This window comes from Paramisgurnus dabryanus, chromosome 12 (genome assembly GCF_030506205.2).
Source record: "Paramisgurnus dabryanus chromosome 12, PD_genome_1.1, whole genome shotgun sequence".
NCBI lineage: Eukaryota > Metazoa > Chordata > Actinopteri > Cypriniformes > Cobitidae > Paramisgurnus > Paramisgurnus dabryanus.
The window spans coordinates 18,713,674-18,731,263 of NC_133348.1; the positions used below are offsets into that span (position 1 = coordinate 18,713,674).

General features: G+C 36.7%; 1 protein-coding gene across 2 annotated transcripts in view; it reads right to left on the reverse strand.

Annotated features, from left to right (window-relative positions):
- Positions 1-563: 563 nt before the first annotated feature.
- Positions 564-17,590, reverse strand: part of syne1a (spectrin repeat containing, nuclear envelope 1a) — a 104,439-nt gene continuing 87,412 nt past the window's right edge. For both annotated transcript variants that reach the window (XM_065257006.2, XM_065257008.2), the window contains 17 exons: positions 16,479-16,641; positions 15,358-15,545; positions 14,958-15,108; positions 13,977-14,159; positions 13,247-13,384; positions 12,971-13,162; positions 12,039-12,342; positions 11,827-11,895; positions 10,983-11,086; positions 10,726-10,852; positions 9,487-9,698; positions 8,623-8,823; positions 8,415-8,543; positions 6,085-6,297; positions 5,791-5,883; positions 5,186-5,244; positions 564-2,607 (listed from right to left, as the gene is read on the reverse strand). In XM_065257006.2, the coding sequence (XP_065113078.1) occupies positions 2,346-2,607; positions 5,186-5,244; positions 5,791-5,883; positions 6,085-6,297; positions 8,415-8,543; positions 8,623-8,823; positions 9,487-9,698; positions 10,726-10,852; positions 10,983-11,086; positions 11,827-11,895; positions 12,039-12,342; positions 12,971-13,162; positions 13,247-13,384; positions 13,977-14,159; positions 14,958-15,108; positions 15,358-15,545; positions 16,479-16,641 (2,788 nt within the window). In that variant the 3' untranslated portion in view covers positions 564-2,345. The remainder of the gene's footprint in view (positions 2,608-5,185; positions 5,245-5,790; positions 5,884-6,084; positions 6,298-8,414; positions 8,544-8,622; positions 8,824-9,486; positions 9,699-10,725; positions 10,853-10,982; positions 11,087-11,826; positions 11,896-12,038; positions 12,343-12,970; positions 13,163-13,246; positions 13,385-13,976; positions 14,160-14,957; positions 15,109-15,357; positions 15,546-16,478; positions 16,642-17,590) is intronic.

Consider the following 17,590-nt stretch of genomic DNA (forward strand, 5'->3'; position numbering starts at 1 on the left):
CAAGCCCAAGATATTTTCACGCTTTATTCTACGACGTAAAACACACCAATAATATCCCCACTTGTGGTTTTTAAATCTTTTAAAGGGCGTTGCTAGGAAGATGCGGGACGTTGTTGGGGATTCTAAACGTCATCACGCATAAAGATCTAAAAAACAACGCAATATGGGCACAATTCCAAACAAACATTCACCCTCAGAGCATTTCCTTATAAGGAAACTTGTTTTTAAATGCGTTTAATAAAGAAATGCGTTTAATAAAGTTTAAAAGCTGTCGGAAGCGTGAGGTGATGACGCTGTAGCTTTTCGGTTTTAGTAAATTTTTAAATTCATAAAGTCGCGTTCATCTGTGAAGATTATCTTGTGTTGGACAAAACCTGTAAGTGGCATAAACTTTATAAACAGATTATTATTTTGCGATAATCTAAAAGTCTATGGGAAAGGTGAATGGGCTTTTGGCGAGTGTCCCGCTACTTCCGGGTTGACCTACTGGTAATTTGGTGAATTGCATTATATTTATTAACAATTTCTGCAGAAAGAAATATAATAATTGATAACACTCTTAAGTCCTTACAAATGATTATTCAATCAATTTATTTTAAAAAAAGTTTTATATCACAGTCTATTCTGATTTGTTCTGACATATGCGTTATAGCAAACGAAAGAACCTAAAGGAACAGAAAAATTTACAATTTACTAATATACATAATTTACCTTCATGTCATCCCCGAAGTATATACACACCTTTCTGCAGTTGAAGAAATCGGACGGACATGCTACTATATTACACTACAGTAATAACACTAGCTGTGTGTAACTACAAGCAGCTCCACATAATAATTACATCTAGTTCATTAGTTTTGCTTTCTAAACACACAAGTAACATGAGACCTGTATTGTAACCGAACATAAAATGAAACCAGCACATGAGCGCCGCCTGCAGGGCAGCCTGAAAACAACTTAATATGTAAAAAAGTATTTTCATAAGTTGCATATCAGTGATTGATTATTACATATTATTGCTATATTTTTATTAAATTTTACTTTGATAAAACTTAACTTGACTAATAAAATGAAAACACATTATCTCCGTGATCAGTCCTATACATTTTGTGAAATTAACAATGTTTACTTATGGTTTGGTGAGTTTTGCCCAAATCGTATTTACAAATGATGTGTCTGCTGTAACAGTGGTGTCATTGCTTTGATTGTATGACCAGGCCTATGAAAGCCAACATTAAATAAGTCTTTTGTGGTATAATCATTGATATGTTAGACACTTAATATAACAGAAACTACCTGCCTACTTTCTGTTAATTTTGGTTGTCATTGTTGTGTGCTGTATAAAATTATTATGTGATTCTGATGATGTGATGTTTGTCAAATTTATCCTGTCATGCATGTATTTGTTTGCCGGTTATTAACCATGCACTTGTCAAATACATTTCAGCTTTAATTTCCCATGCTGTGAAATATTATTTGTAAAGTTTTGAATTTAATTTTGAATTACCTTAATGTGAAAATGTAAATGAGTCTCCATTAAATGCATAAATATATAGTGTTGATAAATAAAAATACTTCTAAAATAATAGTTATAGCTCTGTATGAACAGACCATGCAGAATTATATCTATTAAATGAAAAGATGTATTTTTATTGTCAGCATTAGCAAACTGTACATACATAAATAGGCATAGACATTGTAATCATAATTAATGTTTTTGTCACATCATACCACACAAATTAAAATATCGTATGTAGATATAAATCAGTAAAAAGCACACATTTCTCATACCTGTCAGTGATTGTTTTGCATTTGTGGAAAAGAAACTTGTAAAATCCATGCCACAAAATAAAAAAAGTTGAATTGCCATGCAAATAAAGTATTTAAATAATACTGAAAATAACCTTTTCTACAATTTTAAACTTAAATAATAATACAAAAATAAAATAAAACACTTTCCTTATTCTAAACTAATAATTTTGGCCATTTGGTGGACGGTATAAGTGCAGTACCTTACGCTTATGTCAGTGCTATTAAGTACATAAATATGCTGTCATACTTTTTCTTCTGTTCTTTGGGACAAAATTATTTTGACCAATTTTCTGTACTAAAAGTAAAACATTTTTTTGTTGCCCCAAAGTACAGAAGTCTAACACTAGTCTACATTGCAAAAATCTCAGTTTACAGTGAGCAAAATAAAATTAGCAGCAGTATTGAACTGTACAGGGACAGGAAAAATCAGCTTTGGCTAACAGATATGCCGTTTAAGTCCATTTTGTGTCCTGCCATGCCCTGCAGTAACTTTGAATATAATAATAAATATATAAAGGCAAGTCTCATCCTGCTCATACAGGTGGTGGACCATTGGTATAGCGGAGCATGGGATGGAAAGATCTGGCAAAATTGTTCGCATAAGCGCAGCTGTAATCTTCCTCAGTCATGGGCACCAGACAGGTTAGGCCCACTATGAGCAGTAGCAGTAGCTGTAGAGGCAGTGCTGCCCGGAGCACTCGCAGTAGAAAGGGCTGACAACGAGCCACAGCAGCGCCACCTTGGGACCTGGAGGAACCAGAGTGAGACGGCGCGCATCCAGAACCTCTGGGCAACCTAAAAAACAATATTTAAATAGGTTAAGATTAAGCAATACAGAATGGGGCGGTTTCCCGGACCAGGATTAGCTTAATCCAGGACTAGGCCTTAGTTTAATTAGGAAATACAACTAGTTTTAACAAACATGCCTAACTAAAAACATTACCTGTGTGCATTTTGAGGTAAAACAAAGGGCACTGATGTGTTTTAAGATATGTCAGTGCAAGTTGTTTTCAATTTGGAGAGCTGATAAAAGTGTTTAAGTCTAGGACTAGTCTAATCCCTGTCCGGGAAACCGCCCCAATATGATTTAGATCTAATGACACACAGATCAACGCAAGAACTCAACTTCTAGCATTTAAATCTGCTCACTTCATAGAGCTTGATTAGTTTTTAATAGTCAGTCTTTTAATTACCACCGACAGGGCTGGTTTGTGGTGATGTGGGGCCCTAGGCAAGATCATGAAGATGGGGCCTAATGGTAGCACTGTAATTCTGTCTTTATTATTTTCAGTAAAATGTCATGTGTAAATTACTCAGATCTTATTCAAAAATTATATATTTTTATTTCAGTGCGTGAACAATAATGTGGACAATCAGAAATGTCTGTATTTAAAAGGGGTGAAGTGGAAAAGCCAAAAGGGCCTGATGTCAAGCTGTAATGTCGGGCAGACGTTCCGTTTCAGTTGTACTAAAAATCAGACTGAAGTCGAAACACAACGTGGCGTTTACGTCAAAACCCAATATTGGATGGACGTCAAGACACAATGTCAGGTTCACGATTGTATTTCGGTTGTAATAATAATCAGACTGACGTCGAAACCCAGCATCTGACTGACATCAAAACCCAACATCTGACTGACATCAAAACCCAACATCTGACTGACATCAAAACCCACCGTCAGTCTGACGTCAAAACCCAATGTCAGATTGACGTCAAAACCCAACGTTGGTATGACGTCAAAACCCAACGTTGGTATGGCGTCAAAACCCAACATCGGCTTGATGTCAAAACCCAAAGTCAGTCTGATGTCAACACCCAAAGTCAGTCTGATGTCAAAACCCAAAGTCAGTCTGATGTCAAAACCCAAAGTCAGTCTGATGTCAAAACCCAAAGTCAGTCTGATGTCAAAACCCAAAGTCAGTCTGATGTCAAAACCCAAAGTCAGTCTGATGTCAAAACCCAAAGTCAGTCTGATGTCAAAACCCAAAGTCAGTCTGATGTCAAAACCCAATGTCAGATTGTCGTTGAAACCCAGCATCTGACTGACATCAAAACCCAACATCTGACTGACATCAAAACCCAACGTCTGACTGACATCAAAACCCAACATCTGACTGACATCAAAACCCAACATCTGACTGACATCAAAACCCAACATCTGACTGACATCAAAACCCAACGTCAGTCTGACGTCAAAACCCAACGTCGGTATGACGTCAAAACCCAACGTTGGTATGACGTCAAAACCCAACGTTGGTATGGCGTCAAAACCCAACATCGGCTTGATGTCAAAACCCAAAGTCAGTCTGATGTCAAAACCCAAAGTCAGTCTGATGTCAAAACCCAAAGTCAGTCTGATGTCAAAACCCAAAGTCAGTCTGATGTCAAAACCCAAAGTCAGTCTGATGTCAAAACCCAATGTCAGATTGTCGTTGAAACCCAAGAACGGTCTGAAGTAAAAACCCAATGTCAGATTGACGTCAAAACCCAACGTCGGTATGACGTTGAAACCCGACGTCAAATTGACGTCAAAATTCAACATTGGTGTGATGTCAAAACAAAAGTCGGCTTGATGTTAAAACACAACATCAGATTGACATCGAAACCCAAGAACGGTCTTTAGTCAAAACCCAACGTCAGATTGACGTCGAAACCCAATGTCGATCTGACATCAAAAAAACTACGGCTAAAAGACGTCAAAACTCAATGTCGGCTTAATGTCAAAACCCAACTTCAGATGGTTGTCAAAACCCAACGTCAGTCTGATGTCAAAACCCTCTGTTATTTTATTAGAAATCATGGGGTTAGCTTCCACTGCTATGCTAGTAGTTGTATATCTAGATATTTTAGAATATATCAGAAATCATTTATTGGTGTTTTTGGTCAGAAAACTTTACCCTCTTATTTACTCGTACTTTATAATACCTTTCTTTAACAACTAACAACAAACAATATATAATGCTTAACAAATAGTTTAGTAGTTATTCTGCAAAAATATGTATTTGTATATATAAACAAATGTATAATTTAATGTAGGCTACATACAAGTAACACCTTGTTAAGCATTACATACATTAGATGTCATGTTTGTTAATGTTATTAATGAAAGACATCAAGTCAGATAAAATATTGGGTGAAACTAAAAGTTTTCTTGTTATAAGGCAAATATGAATGTAGGAGCATAACAATGAATAGTTTGCACAAAAATAAAATAGCAAAAATGATAAAGCAACAAAAAAATTCTATATTTTAATATGGCATCAAGAATGGAGAAAGATGATGGATCTAAACAGATTTTCCATGGTTTACGCATCATGGATCTGAAATGAGTTTCATCATCCCCCTGTATTCTAAAGTCCAGGAGACAGGTACCTGCGGCGTGGATGTCTGGATGTGGATCCTGGTTCAGACACACTACATTTGCCTCGTAGCTGTTGTGCAATGAGCAAAGGGGAGGGAGGGATAAAAGAAAAGAAAGAATGTTTCAGTCCCAGCAAATAAGGACAAAGCTTGTGGTGACAAGCAGATAAACAGCCAAGCAATCAACATTGTAACAAATCAGTAAGAACAAAACAAAAAGGCAGCAAAATAATCCAATAGCAATGACAAAACAAATCTTGCAACATGCAAGAAACCTGGCGTTCCATTACAGACACTGTAAATCCTATGGAATGGGAATTAAATTGACTGTTGCTTGATTTGATTTAAAGTGTCTGAAAGGTAAAGCCAGTATTTCTTGTAAAACTTTCACAAGATACTTCTGGGGTCACAAACTACGTCTTTGGCAAGCCAATGTATTTACTGGGGTTTGAGGTAGTGAGCAAATACCTAAGAGATTTTATCTAATTGCAATGTTAAACTGGAGGAAATGTGTTGAAAATCTTTCCCTGGTATAAGCTCAACCTCACAGTGGCAGAACAGTGAACTTCATGGCATGCCAAAAATAATATCAAACAGAGGGAGATGGATTGGATTACCGATTGTCGTTTTGTCGTAACGCTGACCTCTGAAACAGGACTGACTGATCCAGAAGTATCAGTGTCATCCGTAACAGACCAGTGGGATGCATCCTGCAAGTTTGGTGAATGGAAAAGTGAGAAAACCAAGCAATGATAGATCTGAGTTATAGCTTTAATAATGATACCGTATAATGGGCAGGTTTCTGTGGTGCATGCGGATTATCTGACTTCATTTCAAATGAAAACAAGGAATGTTTTCCAGATGGAATAGATTACAGGTTTAATTCATTTTTAAATTGCTTTTAGACTCACTTGTTTATCCCCATAAGCCTGAAGCTGTTTTTCTAGCAGCTCCAAGTCTGTGCTCACGGCCTTCATGAGCAGTCGCAGGCGGTTCCCAATGACATGAACCCTCTCCTGGGTCTCCAGACACTCGCTGCCATGTGCCTGTACCAGCAGCTGGACTGACAGCTCTTGCAGACTGTCTACTCGTTGCTCTGTTTCCATCAGCTCCCGCTGGATTTGCTATAAACAAACAATGTAGTTTAGATTGGTGGAACATTTGTGTTCCAATTAAGACATTTATAGAACTGTGCAATTTCATGGAGGTTTATGGAACTGTGCTCTTCTATAGTACTTGAGTTTTAGAACTAATTTACAAAAATGTGATTTATAAAACTGCAAATTATAGAACTGATTTAAAGAACTGTGATTTATAGAATTGTGATTTATAAAACTGTGGTTTATAAAATTGTGATTTATAGAACTGTAATTTATAGAAATGGTATTTAAAGAATTGTGATTTATAGAACTGTAATTTATAGAATTGTAGTTTATAGAAATGTGATTTATTGAGCTGTGATTTATAGAATTGTGATTTATACAACAGTAATTTATAGAACTGTCATTATATAACTGTCATTTATAGAATTGTAATTTATAAAACTTTGACTTATAGCTAATATTTAGAACTGTGATTTATTGAAATGTGATTTATAGAACTGTAATTTATAAAACTGTGGTTTATAAATTGTGATTTATTAAACTGTAATTTATAGAATTGTAATTTATAGAAATGTGATTTATAGAATTGTGATTTATAGAGCTGTGACTTATAGCATTGTCATTTAAAGAACCGTGATTTATAGAATTGAAATTTTATAGAACTGTGATTTATAGAACTGTAATTTATAGAAATGTCATTTATAAAACTTTGACTTATAGCTAATATTTAGAACTGTGATGTATAGAACTTTGATTTATTGAAATGTGATTTATAGAACTGTGAATTATATAAATGTGATTTATAAAATTGTGATTTATAGAAATGTGATTTATAGAAATGTGATTTATAGAACTGTAATTTATAGAACTGTGATTCACAGAATTGTGATTTATCGAGTTGTGATTTATATAATTGTAATTTATAGAAATGTGATTTATTGGGCTGTGATTAATAGAACTGTAATTTAAAGAACTGTGATTTACAGAACTGTAATTTATAGAATTGTAATATATAGAAATGTAATTTAATGAGCTGTGATTTAAAGAACTGTGATTTATAGAATTGTGATTTATAGAACAGTAATTTATAAAATTGTCATTTATATAACTGTAGTTTATAGAAATGTGATTTATTGAGCTGTGATTTATAGAATTGTGATTTATAGAACAGTAATTTATAGAATTGTCATTATATAACTGTCATTTATAGAATTGTAATTTATAAAACTTTGACTTATAGCTAATATTTAGAACTGTGATTTATTGAAATGTGATTTATAAAACTGTAATTTATAGAAATGTGATTTATTGAGCTGTGATTTATAGCACTGTAATTTAAAGAACTGTGATTTATAGAATTGTGATTTTATAGAACTGTAATTTATAGAATTGTCATTTATAAAACTTTGACTTATAGCTAATATTTAGAACTGTAATTTATAGAAATGTGATTAATTGGGCTGTGATTAATAGAACTGTAATTTATATAATTGTAATTTATAGATGTGTGATTTATTGAGCTGTGATTTATAGAACTGAAATGTAAAGAACTGTGATTTATAAAATTGAGATTTACAGAATTGTGATTTATAGAATTGTGATTTATAGGACTGTGGTTTATAAAATTGTGATTTATAGAAAGGTAATTTATAGAGTTGTGATTTATAGAGCTGTGATTTATAGAACTGTAATTTAAAGAACTGTGATTTATAGAATTGTGATTTATAAAACTGTGTTTTATAAAATTGTGATTTATAGAACTGTTATTTATATAAATGTGATTTATTGAGATGTGATTTATAGAACCGTAATATAAAGAACTGTGATTTATAGAATTGTGATTTATAAAACTGTGGTTAAAATTTTTTTTATTTATAGAACTATAATTTATAGAATTGTGATTTATAGAAATGTGATTTATAGAAATGTGATTTATTGAGCTGTGATTTATAGAACTGTGATTTACAGAATTGTGATTTTATAGAACTGTGATTTATAGAACTGTAATTTATAGAATTTTCATTTATAGAACTGTGACTTTGATTAGAAACTAGAAGTAATACACCATTCAAGCAAGCTACAGGTTCAACCTATTACAGAAAGCAGTCACAAACTCATACAGAAGTAAAAGGTGGAACCTTAAGTGCTTTGTAATGAGCCCGCAGTTTATGACGATCTAGCCCTGATGCTATTGGGACGATCTCATTCCTCCTTCGGTCAATGTTCTCCAGCCAGAGAAGAAGACCATGGCTCAACTCATGGAACTCCTATAGAAAAGCACACTGTGTAAGTATGCATTTGTCTTTGTGTGGCTGCTTAGTCTTTGTGTGTTGACTGTGTCTGTACCTGGCACTGCATCAGAGCATCTTGGAGAGCTGTTCTCCACTCTTTAAGTGATTTGCCCAGTCGATCCCAGCTTGAGTTCATCTCTTTAAGTCTGGCTTTTAGGTCCAGGCCCTCTTCTGAATCTGACTGGAGAAGTGCAGCGCTACTTAGGTTGATAGATAGTACTTTGGACTTATGGGAATCCATGTCCTTCTGTAGGTCCTGTTGAGTGCCAGTGAGAACCCATGGGAAATAAACATAAATGAGACCCCTTGAAATTCAACTCATTCATTTTATAACTCAGTACTCATACAGTAAATCAACAACCGTTTCTTTGGTATCTTTAATTTCTTCTACAGATTAAACATAATTGAGACTCCACAGAGCCTCCCTGAGCAATACATTTTGTCTTTGGGAGGAGTCAGAATAATGTGCCTTGTGTGTGTTCTTTATAAAGCAGAATGGTTCATTTAATTTGAGGAACATAGTGAAAGGTAAGAGTCATCTGTGGGTTTATTAAGGTTTTATTTGTTTGTCTTATGTTAAATTGCTCTGAAGAGGTCTACTTTTTAGGTCTTTGGAGTATACAGGCTTGATATTATACTGCAGCAGTGTATGTGGGTCAGTGGGATGGTGTGACATTCCTCTGGTTTATTTCTGTTATGCAGACATCCTGACCTTTTTCAGCTGTCAGATTTGTGTGTGTACACTATAGACACGTGAACAGTGTCATTTTACAGCTTATGCTTGGCTAACCAAAACATGTACAGTAATACTGCACCGTGCATTTGTATCATCAAACACAGTTTAATAACTAAGCAAAGGGCACACATACCTATCTATATTTGTTAAAATGTTAGTATAAACCACATAAGCAACACAAACCTTCAATTTTCTAATCCTCTGCTCAATAGTGTCTATATCTGTACTGAGATCACTCCCTCTCAGTTCTGCTAACTCTGCCTCAGCCTGGCTGAGCCACGCCTCCATTGCACTCAGGTCAGAGGTCAGCTGCTGCCATAACATCAGATCTTTTCTCTGTCTGTGATCTACATCAACAGTCTGGGCCTGGTTCAGCTCCCAGCGCTCAATCACACCTGAAAGACAAAAATGATCACAATAGCATTAGAATCAGTGAAGAAAAAACCTAGAACTGAGTCAGAAATAAATAAATGGTCTACACTTCATCTGGATTCCATCAATTTCCAATTAAATTACATACCCATTGGGTTTTTTATGGCATAGAAATGTTATGCATAAATATGCAGCACTATATAATGATCAGCAAAAGGCCTTGGTTTCTGTGTCTCTGTGCTAGACTAACTCGTGCTGTGTGTCTCTATGCTATACTAACTTGTGACCTGTGTCTTTGTGTGCCCTGTGTCTTTGTGCTAAACTAACGTGTGCTGTGTGTCTCTATGCTAGACTAACTTGTGCCCTGTGTCTTTGTGCTAAACTAACTTGTGCTGTGTGTCTCTATGCTAGACTAACTTGTACCCTGTGTCTTTGTGCTAGACTAACTTTTGCTGTGTGTCTCTATGCTAGACTAACTTGTACCCTGTGTCTTTGTGCTAGACTAACTCGTGCTATGTGTCTCTATGCTAGACTAACTTGTGCCCTGTGTCTTTGTGCTAAACTAACTTGTGCCCTGTGTCTCTGTGCTCGATTGACTTGTGCCCTGTGTCTCTGTGCAAGACTAACATGTGCTGTGTGTCTCTGTACTGACAAACTTGTGCTGTGTGTCTCTGTGCTAGACTAACCTGTGCTCGATGTCTTTGTCTTAGACTAACTCATACTATATGTTTCTGTGCTAGACTAATTTGTGCTCTGTGTCTCTGTGCTAGACTAACCTGTGCTCTGTGTCTCTGTGCTAGACAAACCTGTGCTGTGTGTCTGGGCCAGACAAACCTGCTCTGTGTCTCTGTGTTAGACTAACATGTGCTCTGTATCTGGCATACTCTGTTAACCTGTATCTGCGCTAGACAAACCTGTGCTGTGTGTCTCTGTACTAGATTAAACTGTGCTCTGTCATTGTGCTTGACTAACTCATATTCTGTGTCTCTGTGCTTTATTCACCTGTGCTCTGTGTCACTGTGCCATGCTGTGTCTCTGTGCTAGACTAACCTGTGTTCTGTGTCTCTGTGGTATCAGGGTTGCTGAGTCCTGACAGAGTGTCCTCTTCCTCCTCCAACTCTCCTTCAGCCCTCTTTATTGCCTTCAGACTGCCGTGGCAGTCATCCATTAACCGCATCTGAGTAAAGCATACAAACATATGAAACTCCACATTTATATGGGCTGTACGTCAAATGTTTATGAATTTCTTCTATTCTCAGTTACTTCTTAGAAATATTTTTTGAGCTCTAGATCAAATCTGTACTTACATATCCAATATAAGAGGTGTCATGGCCACACTTTACGTCATCTGTCTGCTGGTAACTGTAACGGCTGGTGTCCAGCATATTATCTACTAATCGGGCTGTCTCACCTGCAGTAAAATGATGCACTGTTATATGTCACATAACTTTCATTGAAAATGGTTAGTGAATCAGTAAACAAGAATGGTTAGTGAAGTTATGATCTTTAGTCTTACCGAATCATTAAAACAAACATCTTGAATATAGATGACAGTGTTTCATGCAGTGGATCTATTCAGAGTTTCTCAATTCCTGTCCTCACACCCCCTCACAGAACCTTTCAGATGTCTTTTTATGTAAAATACCTAATTCCACTCATCAGCTTGTTAGTTGGATAATTAGGGAGACACCTACAACATTCGACTTTAGTTGCACCGCTCAGATCGATCAGTGTGCGACTTTGCAGTCCCATGAAAGCACTGTTAGAGTACGGGACCTGCTCTTGTGGTACTGTGATGTCACACGCTGGTCATTCTGCACAACGCCGCATAAAGTCAAACAAGGCTTTTATGGGAAAGCCTAATAAGTTAAATCAGGTGTGTTTTTTTATCAGGAGACACCGAAATCTTTCTTGGTGGATTTGGTGGGGGGTGTGAGGACTGCAATTGAGAAACACTGGATATGCAAAGATGTGACTCCAACTTTATCATAACATGTACAGCATTTGCTTAGTTAGGTTATTGTACACAAGAGATACTGACACGCAGTTTTTGGAATTCATGTTTTAGTCCAGTTCATGAATATTTGAAATGTGCACTTTAGCATGCATTGTGCTTAGCAAAAATTTAGCATGCCACAGTCGACTGCCTACCAGAGGAGGACCTCAAAGTGTTTTCTGTTAGTTTAATATAAGCCTCAGGGCTCTCAGGAATCACTACGTCTGTAAATAGAGATACACAACAATATATACCAACAGAATACAGACAACACCTACCAAGCATTGTGAACACTCGAGACATCGTTTATTGCATTTAAATTGTGCTACGACATTAACAACCCTTGCTGACATGCAAGCACTCTCACCTGTAAGCGCTGTAGTGGCGATACAAAGTAACTCATCATCCTCATCTTTGTTTTGTCTCCCCCTTTCTGCAGACATGGTACGGCCCATAGGGTCTAGATCATAGTCGTGGTCCCATTCCAGCGGGATGGAATCTACACTGGCGGGTGTGTCCCGTCCGGAGCCGTTTGTGTGGGCAGGAGGTGTTGCATCTGAGGGTGTTCTGCTAGATGAGTGGGAAATTGATCCATCTTCACTCCACTGAAGATCTGAGAGATCACCTGTCTCAAATTCACGATCTGAGCCATCACACTCATCATCGATCAGCTGTGAATAAGAAAGTAAAGAGGGAGCGAGATGAGAGCCATTACCTATATTATAGCAAAGCAAAGACATACATTACTGTGAACCATACTAGTGACCATATTTAATTACTAACCAGAAAATACAGGAAATATGTATGCAGTATTAAAAAACTGAATAAAATTATAAGTGTCAAGTATTAAGTGTGACCTCCCCTTACATCTAAGCAATAGCAGAAACCTGCAGGCTCTCATTAATCCTAAATTAAATAAAAAACCTAATTTCTAATTCTTTTATAATGTCTATAAGAACTTCAGTTTCCCAAAAAAGCTCAAGATGTGCTTAGTGCCAGCTAAAGGAGGTCACACTAGGCTAAATACTGCCTGATATTTTGCCTGATATTTTTTTTCCATTTTGTGTGCACATTTCCTGTATTTTCTTAAATAAAATAAATAAATATTAATGATCATTACAACTTTGCTGAAACAACAAAGCTGGTGGTCCTAAAAAAGACTTTTGCAAAATAATGTAAATTACATGACCCCATTTTGAACAGCGCATTTAAAATTGTAACTTCACAAATACAAATTTAGCCTCCGCTGGTGCATGCATGTCTAAATTTTTAGCATTTATGTGTGTGTGTGTGTCTCACCACCACTCGTGTGAGTTTCTTGTAGTAGCGGTCCACCCGACCAAACACCTCCCTGCAGTATCTCTGCAGCTCATCCAGCTCCTCCTCTATGACAGCAGCATCCATAGGTTCACTCTTCTCCATCAGCACCTCCCCCTGCCCAAACACGCTCTCCATCTTCCCCATGTTCAGACTGATCTCCTGCTGGAAAGCCTGGTACACCCATCGAGTTCAAAGAGTGAGCGATTCACATTTTTTGCATATTCCAATAGAGAGGTACACATGCACATTTCATACCTTTAACTGTTTGATCTTGGCCTGAATGTCACACTCGGAGAAATGCTCAATGTTGGTGAGCTGCAGGTCCATTTCAGTCAGCCAAACTAGAAAACCATCTCTGGCTGTCTCAAACTCCTCTCGCTGACTAATAAAATGCTGCAGGACAAAACACAGGACAATTCATCTCACTGCCCTTCTGTTATTTTATATTTATTTATTAATTTTTAATAAAATAAAAACTGCAATAGTGAAATTAAATAAAAACTAGTCGGTAAAGGGGACATCATGAAAATCTGACTTTTTTCATGTTTTAGTGGTATAATTGGGTCCCCAGTGCCTATATCAACCTAAAAAATGTGAAAAATATCAACCCAGTAACTTAGTTTTGGTAAACCATTATCTATGTGAAAAAATAGGTCATTGAAATTTGGCTCCCCTTGTAATGTCAGAAGGGGATAATACCGCCCCTTAATCTACTCTATCCAACCAAGGCACTGCCATATAGTGCAGAGATCAGCTCATTTGCATTTAAAATTACACACCCAAAACATTTTTTGCACACATCTACAAAGTGGCAATTTTAACATGCTATAATAAATTATCTATATGATATTTGAAACTAGAACTTCACATACGTACTCTGGGGACACCAAAGATTTATTTGACATCTTAAAATAGTCTTGTGAAATGTCTCCTTTAAAACTGTAATAAAAACAAATTATAACAAACAGCTGTCTAAAAATCTCACCTTAAGTCTGCGCAGGATGGCAGCTACTCTCCTTTGTAAAATGTCCCAGCGTCGGTTCCCATCATGCACCATTTGTCGCAGTCGGCAGGATGAGTCTGTGCGGTTCTCGCGAGCCAGTCGTCTGTACTGTTTATTGATGAGCTCCAGCTGGGTCAGACACTCCTGCACCTGTCTCTGAAATGCCTGCAAGGTAGTGACATAACGTTTGTAAGATCAGGTGTACCAGACATATTTTGATGAAGTCCACAAAGGTAACCTACTGTTTGCTATAGCTCAGTGGTTCCCAAACTTTTTCAGCGTGTGGCCCCCCTTGTGTAAGGTGCATTCCTTCGCGGCCCCCCAAAGAAAATTTGTAACAAAAAACTGTTCTAAAACTCAACATTTTAATAAAAAAACATTAAATTATATAAAAAAGTAGTGCTTTTGGTAAGTAGCCTTATTTTTTTAGGTTTAATTACACAGAATTCATCATAAATTAATGTATTTCATAAAATGTCATAAAACTGGGGCCCCCCTGGCACCATCTTGCGGCCCCCACTTTGAAAACCACAGCTATAGCTGACAGTATAGGGCCCTGTGAATAATTATAAAACATAAGTGGGATTTACATACAGGTGTACTTTGACATGTTTATTTTTTATTTTGATGATTATAACTGACAACTAAGAAAAATCCCAAAATGGTCATTAGTGCTTATAAACGGTTAAAAATTCTTTCATGTCATTTTTTATTTTTTAATTTATCAAAAACTTTTACAAACTAAAAACTTTAACAATTATGTTAAAAAATTATGTTTTATTTGTTACAATCCATGACAAGTTTGCAAATTGTAAAATATTATGACATTTGTTAATGTGTGCCATACTGTTGCCACGTGCAGGTACGACCCAGTCATATAATATAGGAGGATGGACTTGGAAGAGGACAAATCAAATATGATCTCTCTCTCTATTTCAGCAAATCTCAACAATCTCAGAGTACCTCAAACTTCTTGAGCTCCTCTTTAGCGATGGTATACAAGACTCCGGAGGAATTAGGCAGGGCCGCTGTCCTTTCAGAGACCTTCAGCCACTCCTCAAATCGAGAGTAATCATCCAAAAACTTCTGCCACAATCTCCATGTCTCCTCAATCCTGCAAACAAACACATAAAAAAGCTTCAGAATAACAGCTGCTCAACAGTTCATTCATTGTGTGCTGAACTTGCATATGATGAGCCTGTAGGCATGACACATGTTCTTACACCTGTTCCACTGGTGGCTCCACTAAACAGTACCAATCTTAACTCACATTCACAAATTCAAGCCCATGAATGTTGCTCCTTTTACACATTTGTGGTTCCTTTTTATCCACATACTTCTTACAGGACCATCACACACTCACTTGAGCCTCCTTTCCATGGCTATAGCACAGATGTTCCTCCAGCGCCGATCCAGGCTGCGTGTAGACTGCTGGATGGACTCGCACTCCGTCTCTGTAGCACAGGCATCACAGTCGTGCAGCAACACCTCGCACAGGTTCAGTACGGACGCCACACCCGTGCTGTGCTTTTCAATGTCCCTCTGCAAATCCTGCACAGAGACGGTACACCTGCACTGAGCTACTGCATTTTGACAGTATGAAAATCAGAGCATGTCTTTTGAAGTGCTGCCTGTAGGGCTCTCATCTACAGTATTTTGGCTGTCTTTACTTCACAACAGTTTATTAGGAAGAGAAAAGCTTGTGGTCATGCACATCAACTCCACAAGTATGTTTCATTCTGTTGCATCAAATATACAGAAAAGAAACATTTCCTCTTTACAATATCATTTTCTGCACTGGTATTATTCAGCAACTTTAGTGGAAATCCACTAGTCAACATTTGAGGTGGATCAAAAACATTCATCAAAGTTGTCCTAAGACAAAAAGGTATTGTTAAAAAATTTAAGATAACTTTTATGAAAGGTTTTGATCCACTTCAAATGTTGACAAATGTACATAGTATAACTGCCTTTGATGAATCACATCAAAAAAACGTTTTTTTTTTTTTTTTTTTTTTTTGTGAGCGGACAGAATATTCACTGAATGAATCTGTAATAGAGATATCTGAATTAACATCTTTAATTTACTTATTTATACCTTTTGGGGCAGTTTCCCGGGCTGTAAGTGAGTCAGTAGGTCAGGGACTGAGCAGATAAAGTCAATCTCTTAAAGGGATAGTTCACCCAAAAATGATGATGTTGTACAAACCTGTATAAATGTCTTTGTTCTGATGAATACGAAGGAAGATATTTTGTTGAATGTTTGTAACCAAACCGTTCATGAGCCTCATTCACTTCCATAGTATTATTTTATCCTACTATGGAAGTCAATGGGGCTTCTGATGAGAGTGAGTTAATGACAGAATTTAAATTTTTTGGTGAACTATCCCTTTAATTGTTAATTAACTTTTTATTATATTATGTTACCAGAATATTATGTGACTGTATGAATGGTCAGGTTAATTTCCTCTGTGTGTGTGTTACCTGCTGCTGGCTGAGTTTTCTTTGGATTTCATTAGAGTCGCAGGTCTCATAGACGATGGGCCGTGAGAGTTCGGTCTCAATATGAGACAGCCAGGAGCGTAGACTGCTCAAGTTCTTATCCAGCTGCTGCAGGGCCACCAAAGTCTCCTTTAACTTCTTTACCCTACAGACCCGAGACACACAGGCATATACAAATTTAAAACTCAAAATAAAACAACAAGCGAAAAGTAACTTGCGAAAGTTAAATAATGTAAAATACTGTAGAATGTATATTGTCTGGCACCAGGCAATAGGGGGGCACCAAGGGGTCCAGACTGAGGACAAAATAGTTTTTTTACAAGTACTCGTGCATGTGCGGGCACCCGTGACAAAAATATGGAATGCGCGATCAGGGTTTTAACCGCTTAATTGCATGACACGTCAATCGTTTTATGTCACCATGCGCACAGTTGAATCTACAAATCTTTTAGAAAAAAAACTAAAAACTTTTAGAAAAACATTACAGATGAGAATAAAGGTCTACATCAGTGCCCAGTTAAGGAAAACTGGATAAAAGACGAGAAACGTGTAAAGGATACAAGTATGTAGATTGCCCTGCCACTCATCTCATTACAGTATGCTATCTGAATATAACTTATTGTATATGTATGTATCTTATGCCTAGAATTAGTTAAGGGGGTTGTATGATTCTTTGGTTCAAAACTTCCTATTCTGAAAGTTTCATGAATTGTGCATAATGACATGTGCAGCAACTGCATAGAGTTAAGTCTATTTAGTATTTTTCAGTAATGCAGTTATTTATATATATATATATATATATATATTTTTTTTTAAATGTGGTCACCCTGGGGTCACCCTGTATATTGTAATATAAAATCAGTAGCAAAGACAAACTGTATCCCATTGGCGTCAGTGTTTCCTTCATATCCCTGAATGTGCCTAAAAATACTCAATCACATGCTCAAAGCAAGGATACATACAACAACTCACGCAAACCAGCCTAGCATGTTGTATATCTCAGATTAGATAAAAATTCAAGAGCACTAATGCAAAGTGAATGTGTTTAAACTTCAGCTAACTCTAAATGATCCTTTGCTGTATGTTAGGAAAAC